Here is a 10152-nt window from a genome sequence, read left to right on the forward strand (position 1 = left end):
AAAACCGGTAACAAGAGGTAATTATATCTCACATGGAATACGATCTCTGTAATTGTCATAGAAAAAATCAAACAAATCCTCTCAAGTCTCAATATATCTAAAATACCAAACTCAGAGCTACTAGCTTTAACCGCTAGTAATAACGATGGACTCTCATAATCGAACTAATCCTGCAAATTTCGACATTTCGTTAGAACCACTTGGGTCGTACAAAAAAGTTGGTTTTCATTTATAGTTAAATTAATGCTAAGTATTTTGGCGACTATGTTTAACGAGGAGAAGTTGTATGATATAAAAATTAGGGAGGAATCATTTTTAGAAACACATTTTCACGTCACGACTTGAAAATTTCAACCATTATTTACACCTTACTACACCACCATCCGATTTAAAGTCCCCAAACTAAATATGAGCACTAACATACCTGCCCGAATCTCACCAAAAAAAAAACATACCTGCCCGAATTACCAAAATCCGGTTCACACGAATATGAACTTGAAAAATTTGGCAAAACCGGTTATTTGGGTAAGTTATAAACTAGACCAAAGTATGAACAAACTTGAAGAGACTACTGACTGGAATAGATCTTGTTAACCGTAAACCAAATTGATAAACTGGCCACGAAAAAGCCAAACATAGGATTCAGATATCGGTTAAGAGCGGTCTTGGATCAGTGAAACAAAAGCCTCGGACCATGTCTGTTTAACTAAGCTAGAGACATCCGATCCGCTTACATTCGCAGTAAACATGTCTCCGCCTGAACCAGTAAGGACCCACTTAACTTTCTTCGGTGGGTTTGGGTCGATAACTTCGTCCTGAAATCTGGTACCACTCCGGTTCATCAGAAGCTGCAAAATGTGTTACAAAACCACCGTCAAACCATTACAACCTGTGTATAGAAAGGGTTCATCTTCTTTACCTCTAAATGATGTAAAGCTTAAAATCAAACTTCATCTATCTGTAAGCTTAGAAAACTTACAGCAAGCCGCTCGGAATGCACCATGTCAACTGTACTGTTCTCGACTGCTTGCAAGTATCTCTCAACGGCTGCCATGGAACGGAATTTATTTCCTGTTCCTGGCTCAATATAAGACTGCAAACAATAGTACTTACGGTTTTGAAGGTGTGGACTATAAGACACAAACCAAACATAACCAAGTATCAGATATGTACCCTGTCTATATGACTGGAATTTCTTCGCGGTTTCTCCTCAACGATCCATCCATCAGGTAAACTGAAATCTTTGGAGTGGCCTCGGCGATTCTGTAAAAGGATAAGCTGCTGATCTGTACGGTTCCCGGATTCTCTTAAATATCTCTCAACGGAAACAAGAGAACGGAAGCGCTTTCCTGTTTTTCGCTCAACGTAATACTGCAAAGAATAATACTAACGGTTTAGCCAGAGATTCGACCCTAAAACCACCAAAGTTATTCGATGTATCCTTTTCACATTATGCTCTTCTCCCACATTAACCGAACTAGGTTGTTAGTTATGTGACTCAGTAACTTATGAATAGTGTCTACAATAGCAATATCGATAGCAAGTCTCTACATAAGTACCTTATCAATATAATGAGAGTTTTTCCTCGGAACCTCCTCAACAGACCATCCTCTAGGCAATCGGAAACCCTTGGAGGCATATTCAACTCTGCGGTGATCCTGCAAAAGCATAAACACACTGATTCAAGTATTTGATCCAAGAAGAACCATATGCTTGTGCAATTTCAAATCAAGATCAGGGGACCTGTTTCTGTTTGGTTCTTAATCCTTCATAAACCCTTGTCCTTTCCTGGAAGAAGGATGCTGCTCGAGTCAAACGTCTGTCATTTACTTCTCGAGCCAAGTGTCTGTGAATAGCTTCTAGAGATGAAAACTGTCTACCAGTCCCTGGCTCGATAAAGTACTGCCCACCAAACAAAAACAAGTAAAGATGAGATTTTTCAGAAGAGAACTGTCAGATCTATCTTCAACTCAAGCAACAACCAAGAGCTATGCGACAACACAATCACTAATCTGATCCAAACATTACACTTTGCACAAAAGACACAAGAAGCTCAAATTGTTCAAATTTCAGAGAAAAACTCAAAATTTCTGTTTCACATTTGCTTGATTTAGGTCACTTACCGTATCAACACTGCCGTTTCTGCTAGATCGCGGCCGATTCACGACGGTCCAACCAGGTAAAATCTTGCCGCAAAACGAAGTGGGATCGGCGATTTGCAGCTGGCTTTCGCGGCGGTGGTCAGGCGAGGGTGAGGAAGAGGATCTCGTCTGCATCGCTTCGTTGCCGGGTCTAACCCAAAAACCCGAGACGAGTGTGGTTTTGGGTTGGTCAAGTCCAAAGCCACACACACACTTCTTATTTCTCTGTCACTGCTTTTACGTAACGACACGCATAAAGCACCATATATCCACTTGGCAACATCTATCTTAATACAAATTCGGTAGTTAGAAGATGATTAATGAAAAAGCAAAGTTAAATCACGTGTAAATCAGATGCATTAATCAAAGAATATAAAGAATAATCAAAGTTTTTGGTTTTCTAAATTTTTACTTTTAAGTTTAAAAATAAAAGCAGTAAATTATTACAATCTAAAATCTACAGAAATAATGAGTTTCAATTCATTTTTTTATTTATTATGATTTTTTTGAATATTAATTTGGCAAACCAGTTTAGTTGACACTAAAATAAATATCCAAACATATAAAATGATTGATAGAAGAAACGTGAAAAAGATGAAGTAGAATGATGAATGAGGCTAGCTTGAAATTAAAGTTCGACGACGATGGGACTCCTAACGTAATGATGTGAATCAGTCCACGTCAACTCTCCGAAGACGTAGCCAGAAGGCTTCGCTGACTTGGGACGAAGAGTCATCTGAAATATCTTCACTTCACCAGTTTTGTTGAACGTGAGCTGTTTTGGCTCCACGGAGACGCTAACTCCAAGTGGCTCTCGGAAGTGAGCGTTGTAGGTAGCTGGCGGTCCAACGTTTGTGAGTTTGCGAGTGACGGTGATAGAGTCCGTGAGGTTTGGGACAGTGATTGAAGGGTAGTTGAAGTCGAGAAGATTGGCTCCTTGGCGGCACATGTACTGTGGGTCCTCGGCAAAGAGTTGAACTACGGTGTTGTTGTAGCCAACGGCGCAGAGGAAGTCCAAGTAGTCTCCTATTGTGAGATCATAGACAAGACCAGGATGGGCGGCTTTATTGGGTTGGACATGACCTGAGCCGTAGCTGAAGGGATTTGCTTTCTTGAATGATTCATCAACCATTGGCTTACGTCTGTTGTCTCTGGTTCTTGAAGTGGTCATGATGGCTGAGCGGATAGCGGCAGGACTCCATTGGGGGTGAAGAGTCTTCAAGAGACCAACGACACCTGAGATGTGAGGGCATGACATGGAAGTTCCTGATTCGGTGTTGAAAGGAGTTCTTCGATGGTCAGAGTCTAAGTCCGTAGGGCTTGTGGCTTCGGTGAAGGCGGCTATGATGTTGACACCGGGTGCAGTGATGTCAGGTTTGAGGATGCCCGGTGTGATGGAGTTAGGTCCTCTGGAAGAGAAAGAGGCCATGAAAGGAGCAGGCTTTGTGTTCAGCGTAGCGGTTGGTGCTTTGATGTAACCTTTGGGATCTTTTGTGGAACTTAGGTACGAAAACAAAACTTCACCTTCTTTGTAGTCGATTTGAGAAGCAGGAAGAACATGAGCGTCTGAGATGATTTCGTTTCCACTCGCCTTGTCGTTGCATAGAATCATTCCCGCAGCTCCAGCAGCGAGTGCTTGCTGTCCTTTGTCCACACGTGCGTTGTCTCCTCTGAGACACACCACGATCTTCCCCTTCACCTTCTCCGGGTCTAGGCTACCTTTCTTGCATAGCAATCTATGTAAGCAACACTAGTTCATTAGTACTTAGTTATGTTACACATTCCAAAAAAATGGATATTATAGCTTTTACTTACGCATCAGTCGCATTTCCATTGGAAACTTTAGCTTCTTCAGCACTGATGAGGCTATACATCTTATCTTCGGGCAAAGGCTTCGAGAGGCTTGTTCCCTGCGTTCAAAATTAAATGACTTGTAGCACAAGAAAGAATGGAACAGAAATAGTGAAAACAGTAAAGATCAAACCTTGAAGCTTTGGCCGTTGTTCAGCTCAACAAAGGCTTGAAACTCTCGGTCCATGGAGCTAGCTCCGACTGTAATAATCCATGGTGCTACGTTTGAGACAGTTCCAGCCTTAGGACCTGAATTTCCAGCTGAGCACACAACCGTCACCCCGTTTTTGACGGCGTGGAATGATCCAATGGCAATGCCATCGCTCATGTAATCCCCGGCGTCTCCACCCACTGAAGCCGAGAGAACATCCACACCGTCGTCGATGGCAGCATCAATAGCTGCCAAAATATCAGCATCAAAGCACTCTGCGCCATTCACAGGCGGCCAGCACACCTTGTAAGCCGCAACTCTAGCTTTAGGAGAGCCGCCGCTGGCTGTCCCATTCCCGATGCCAAACACATTGGCTCCGGGAACAAAGTTACCGGCCGCGGTGGAAAGAGTGTGGCTACCGTGACCATCGTGGTCACGACAGGTTTCCAAGGAGGCGTTAGAGGGAAGACCTGTGTAGGCTAAGTAACCTTTGTTGAAGTATCTAGCACCAATGAGCTTCCTGGTTACATGTAATGAATCAAATAATCACTTTGCTTGTATATTTCTATAATTTCAAAAAGAAGTCAATTCAATGAAGTTTAGAACCTGTTGCAAGGAACATCCTTGTGGCATCTACCTTTCCACCTAGCTGGAACAGCTCCATACCCTTCATCGCTGAAGCTTTTTGACTCAGGCCACACACCTTCATCAACATACATACATATTTTATATCATTCATAACTATGATGAGCAAAGCAAACCCTTGTTTTGGGAATTACCTGTGTCCAAGTTAGCGATGATTGTGTCCTCTCCATATCCTGCTTTATTCCATAGAGAGGACTTGTGAACAACACCATTTTTCTCCAGGAGCATGAAATTCCATGAATGAGTGGTATGAAGTTTTCTTCCTTTGTTTGGGATTACAGAGACAACATCAGGATGCTCTGCATATAATTATTTAAAAAATAGTTAGGTCTAAACTAAAAGGATGGAGAAGCAAACGCAGTATATGAGGATTGATGATCTCACTGGCGATTTCAGCAGCTTCATTTTCGTCAAGAACTGCGGCGAAGCCATTGATATGTCTCTTGTATGAGTAAAAGATGGCTTCTTGTGCATTTTCATGGCTGCAACGGAGAAGGCAGTTAGTTTCTTGTTGTGTATAAGAAAACTCGGACTAAACCGGCCGGTAGGACTAGTAAACCCGCAATCCATCGAGACAGTATTATCTGGTTCAATTATTCCTCTTTGGGTGCAAATTATTACATACTTTTTAAACCTAGACTTTAGTGCCTCGCTTAAACACGGAAAAAACCAAATGTCCCGCAAAAATCCACGAACAAGCCTATTAGCAAATCAAATCCTAAATTTTTGATTTTGGTTTGAAAGTTTGAAATTCAACATTAAAAATCATTATTCTAATTTTTTTTTTCTCTTTTCACCTCTAATTAATTTTGTGCCTTCATATTTCAAGTTGTGGTTTACTAAACAAAGTTTATTTTTTGTTCGTTTAACAAAGATTTTTTTCTTAAAAATTGAATGTCATCAACCTAATGGCATATCAAGATGATCCGGTTTTGATCCACTTTTAAAACATTGGTTTTGTATTTTCATAAAGAGATGCATAGGAATGATGATACCTTCCAACGAAAGAGGCGAGGAAAGTGCGATGTGAGTGAGCAACACCATCGAGATGGGCAGAAGAGATTTGAGAAGGATGGGCATGAGATCCCAAGTACACTATGTAGGACTGTTACACAATTAAACAAAATTAAGCAAATGCATATCGATCGTGAAAGCAATGTATATAGAAAAAGATTTACATATATCCAAAAAAAAAAAGAGAGGACCTTTTTAAGAGCAAAAGCAGGAGAGGAAAAGAGAGTGACGAGGAGAATAAGAGATGATAAACTTTGGAGGCTCATTGGGTTTGAGTATTGAGTAGCCGAATATCTTCTCGTCATACTCATATACAAAAATACTAGTTCTCCATAAATCTCTCTCTCTCGCTATATTTGGTAAATGGATCGAATCACGCTAAATCCAGCTTGATTACTATTAAAGTTGGTTGAGTGATTTCAGCACAACTCTATCTCTTCCTGCAACAGTCAATATCTAACTCAGAAAAAAAGGTAAGAGTATCTTCATAATCTTCTTTCCGTATTTATCTCCCTATTTCTTGGAATTACATCCCTAAGATTTTTTTTTTTTTTTTTTTTTTTTTTTTTTTTTTTTTTGACATCTTTGGATCGACAAGGCCCGATCCATAGCCAATCCCTACTACGCGGGGTAACGCGACTTAGTGGAGTAGAACTCCGGTGGGGAAGACGGAATCATGTGGACTTAACCACTTGACTAAAGGCAGATCCCCAAATGAGAAAAATACCCTAAGATTTTTTCTTTATTCTTTGTAATCAAAACAATTTTATTTCTGTAACATATTAATACAATTAAATGTTTTAAAATTATTTTTTTAGTATTAGACAACTTTTTGTAAAGAATTTAATTTGATTTATTCTTAATATAAACAACATACATTTCATATTGTTGTAACCCTATGAACGGGAGGTGGGTTGAACCTATTAGGCTATAATATTACATGTGACTAGCCGAAGATGGGTAACCACCTCACTACATTGCTCATGTCAAATTTTCATTACCATTAAATTCTCGGAATCAAGTTTATCGGGACATGACATGTTTTTATCAGATTATTCAATTTTTGTTCAGTTTCATTTAAAACAAACCCATTGGGTCCGATTTGATACCAGTAATGGTTTTGAAATCGTGTATTTCCAAGCCGAAGAAATACACTTGTGTTTAAAAACTTGAACAAACGAATTATATTTATGTAATGTAGGCATTATTGTATTCAACAAATTACATTTGATTGGTCGTATACTCTGGAAGTGTGTACAAATAATATTTCTTTGGGGTACAATGCAAAACGAAAATTGATAGAGAGAGTCAAACAAAAAAACAAAACAAGTAGGTCATATGTTTATCCATTCATACGTTGGTTGGTAATCTTATAAACCCAACAAACAATCATATATACTTTGTCCAATTACATAAACTATTGAAATATAATTGTTATTATTGACTCGAATTATCTCTACTGATTTATGAAAACTGCCCACAAATGGAAAAAGTTAGGAGAGGAGGGGAGTGTGAAAACAAGAATCTTAAGGTATATAACGAAGATTTGTTCCGCGTGGAAAAGGCACTAAAAGTGCCACGTCACTCTATTATCTCTTCTACTTGCTTCCCACGTTTCCATCAAGTTTCCGTACATATCTTCTTGTTAGTTGATCCACGCGATCTTTCAACGCGTAGGTTTCACGTATTTGCGTTGTCATGCCTTCGCTGGGATGCTCATTGCTGACGATAGTTTTGAGAGAACATTCTAAATAAACTATTTTTCTAACGAAACCACAAACTCTGTTTTCTAGCTATTCCACTTTCTAGAATACACCTGACCAAATTAGAATTCTAAAAATGAATTTAAAATAAACCAAAATACCTAAACGAAAACCAAACCATAGGTTTATAAACTGGTTGGTTTTAAAATGTTTAAAATTCATAAAAGTGAAACCAAACTAAACCGTATTAACCAATACTTATTAGAGTTTTATGGTATTGTTCAAAAGAGATGTAATCATATAACATATTTATAGAATACAATCATATAACATATTTATAGAATACCAATGGATATTAAAATCATGAATTGATATCCTTATATTTTGGCTGTGATTGGAGAACAACAAAAAGCGGATTTCAATGTGTTTTCTTTGGAAAACGCACTTCAGCAGCCAATCAACCTATTTTGCTAAATTTGCCTTTTTTCAAAAAAAAAAAAAAAAAAAACCAAACACGGATTTCCACAGCAGATAAAAGCTTGTACCGCTTTTTGGATTGGATGATGGTCTTTACATGCGGTTTTACTGAGAACCGCACGTAAATAATATAGTATATATATATATATATATTTAGCCTTTTATTGTTATTAAATAATTATATATATTTTATCTAATCTTTTTTTCTGAATAGTTTTTTTCTACAGTTTTAATTTTCTTTACAATAATTTTTATACAAACAACAAAATATACATAACTCATAATATAAATTCAAATATTATAGTTGATTAAACCGACTGAGAGTTTTAATATTAATTTTAAGTCATATATATTTTTAAATTTTCAAATAATTGTCTTATATATAAACTAGATTTATTTAAATTTCACCTAAAATTACTCAATTATTACTAAATTATTAAAATTTGATGTATACTTTTCTGATTGGATTAATAATTGTCTTATATATATACACTATAAAGTTAAATCAATTTAAAATTAACTATATTTTAAAAACTTCAACATATATCCCGCAAATTATTTTTTCACCAATCAAATATTAATTCGTACCGTTTATTCTTAAAAAACCGCACTTATTCCGCAAATCGTTTGTACCGCAGTTAGACCGTACCGCACTGAAAAACCGCTTTTCTTATAAAGCCAAATGCGTTGTCACCATTCGGACCCTATATTTTAGTCAATCAAATAAATATTTCAAACGGAATCAAATCATTCATATATGGAGAAGTATTATATCCCCTTATTATATATCTAGAAGGTGTTGATTTTAAACTATTCCGTATAATAATCTAGAAGACGGCTGAGGAAATCACTCTCTGCGCGTGGCTAATACATCAAACTCAGAGAGTTTAATAGTTTTTTTTGTTGACGTCAACTACTCAAAGAGTTTAGTTTTTTATGTGTGTATATATCCAAATAAAATATCTAAAAAAAGAAAAAATAATAAATGGTTTCGAGAAAACACGAGGAAGATTCTCATCCAACCGAAACGACTCTTTTGTTTTTATTAAGCTACGCGGTGTCGCAAATCGTGACCACATAACCCGCTTCTTCCTTCTTTTACCCCTTATCTCTTCCACGTATTTACGTTAATACCACACTCTTCGCTGCCACTTCCTTACCCACCAAGTCACAAGGGTATTATCGTCATTTTCTACACGTCTTTACTCCACACAAACTCGGTATCTATAAATACTTCCCAGACGGGACACAAACACAACACAACTACCTACTATCACACCAAACTCAAAAAAAAAAAAAAACCCCAAATCACAAGACAATCATTTTCTAGTTGTTTCGTTTTAATCATCATCATCATCATCAGAAGAAGAAATATGGTTGCGAGATCGGATATTAAGTCGACGGTGGATGTTACGGCGGCGAATTGTTTGATGCTTTTATCAAGAGTTGGGCAAGAAAACGTTGACGGTGGAGATCAAAAACGCGTTTTCAGATGTAAAACGTGTTTGAAAGAGTTTCATTCGTTCCAAGCCTTAGGAGGTCACCGTGCGAGTCACAAGAAGCCTAACAACGACACTTTGTCGTCTGGATTGGTGAAGAAGGTGAAAACTACGTCCCATCCTTGTCCCATATGTGGAGTGGAGTTTCCGATGGGACAAGCTTTGGGTGGACACATGAGGAGACACAGGAACGAAAGTGGGGCTGGCGGCGGCGCGTTGGTTACACGCGCTTTGTTGCCGGAGCCGACAGTGACGACGTTGAAGAAATCTAGCAGTGGGAAGAGAGTGGCTTGTTTGGATCTGAGTCTAGGGATGGTGGACAATTTGAATCTCAAGTTGGAGCTTGGAAGAACAGTTTATTGATTTATTTTTCTAAAATTTTCTGAATATATTTGTTTCTCTCATTCTTTGAATTTTTCTTAATATTTTAGATTATACATACATCTGCAGATTTAGGAAACTTTCTTTCATAGGGTGTAATCTTTTCTTTCTGTAAAAATATATTTTACTTGTAGCACTCGAGATTTGTTATGAGATATCTTAGTTAGCATTTGGTGAATAAATAAAAATCTATCAGCTCATTTTGTTTTTTGGCCGACTTGAAATATCCTTTTCTATTTAATTTTGATTACTTATCAACTGTATTATGCTGTTATTTTCCCCCATCACGA

The 10152-nt window shown here is 37.7% G+C and overlaps 3 protein-coding genes across 4 annotated transcripts; 1 reads left to right on the plus strand and 2 right to left on the minus strand.

The window, feature by feature from the left end:
• Positions 1-312: 312 nt before the first annotated feature.
• Positions 313-2371, minus strand: LOC9300728 (methyl-CpG-binding domain-containing protein 7). Of its 2 annotated transcripts, XR_002329963.1 has the most exons (7): positions 2124-2371; positions 1744-1902; positions 1560-1658; positions 1174-1371; positions 980-1093; positions 456-848; positions 313-424 (listed from the first exon to the last, which is right to left on the minus strand). XR_002329963.1 is itself a non-coding variant. In XM_021015845.1 (6 exons), the coding sequence occupies exons 1-6, from the start codon at positions 2274-2276 to the stop codon at positions 654-656; spliced, it is 918 nt and encodes a 305-aa protein (XP_020871504.1). In that variant the 5' UTR covers positions 2277-2371; the 3' UTR covers positions 313-653. The 2 variants fall into 2 exon arrangements, 1 of the variants encoding a protein (XP_020871504.1); XM_021015845.1 differs by having other exon boundaries at positions 313-848.
• Positions 2372-2679: 308 nt separating this feature from the next.
• Positions 2680-6315, minus strand: LOC9302426 (subtilisin-like protease SBT5.4). Its single transcript, XM_002866306.2, has 8 exons — positions 5994-6315; positions 5784-5893; positions 5173-5270; positions 4923-5087; positions 4750-4846; positions 4126-4663; positions 3957-4051; positions 2680-3877 (listed from the first exon to the last, which is right to left on the minus strand). Exons 1-8 carry the CDS (start codon positions 6111-6113, stop codon positions 2770-2772), a joined length of 2331 nt encoding a protein of 776 aa, XP_002866352.1. The 5' UTR covers positions 6114-6315; the 3' UTR covers positions 2680-2769.
• A 2769-nt stretch (positions 6316-9084) lies between these two features.
• On the plus strand, positions 9085-10070 carry LOC9302427 (zinc finger protein ZAT12). The gene has a single exon (XM_002864606.2). The coding sequence runs from the start codon at positions 9356-9358 to the stop codon at positions 9842-9844; it is 489 nt and encodes a 162-aa protein (XP_002864652.1). The 5' UTR covers positions 9085-9355; the 3' UTR covers positions 9845-10070.
• Positions 10071-10152: the final 82 nt, after the last annotated feature.

The sequence above is a fragment of the Arabidopsis lyrata genome (genome assembly GCF_000004255.2).
Source record: "Arabidopsis lyrata subsp. lyrata unplaced genomic scaffold ARALYscaffold_8, whole genome shotgun sequence".
NCBI lineage: Eukaryota > Viridiplantae > Streptophyta > Magnoliopsida > Brassicales > Brassicaceae > Arabidopsis > Arabidopsis lyrata.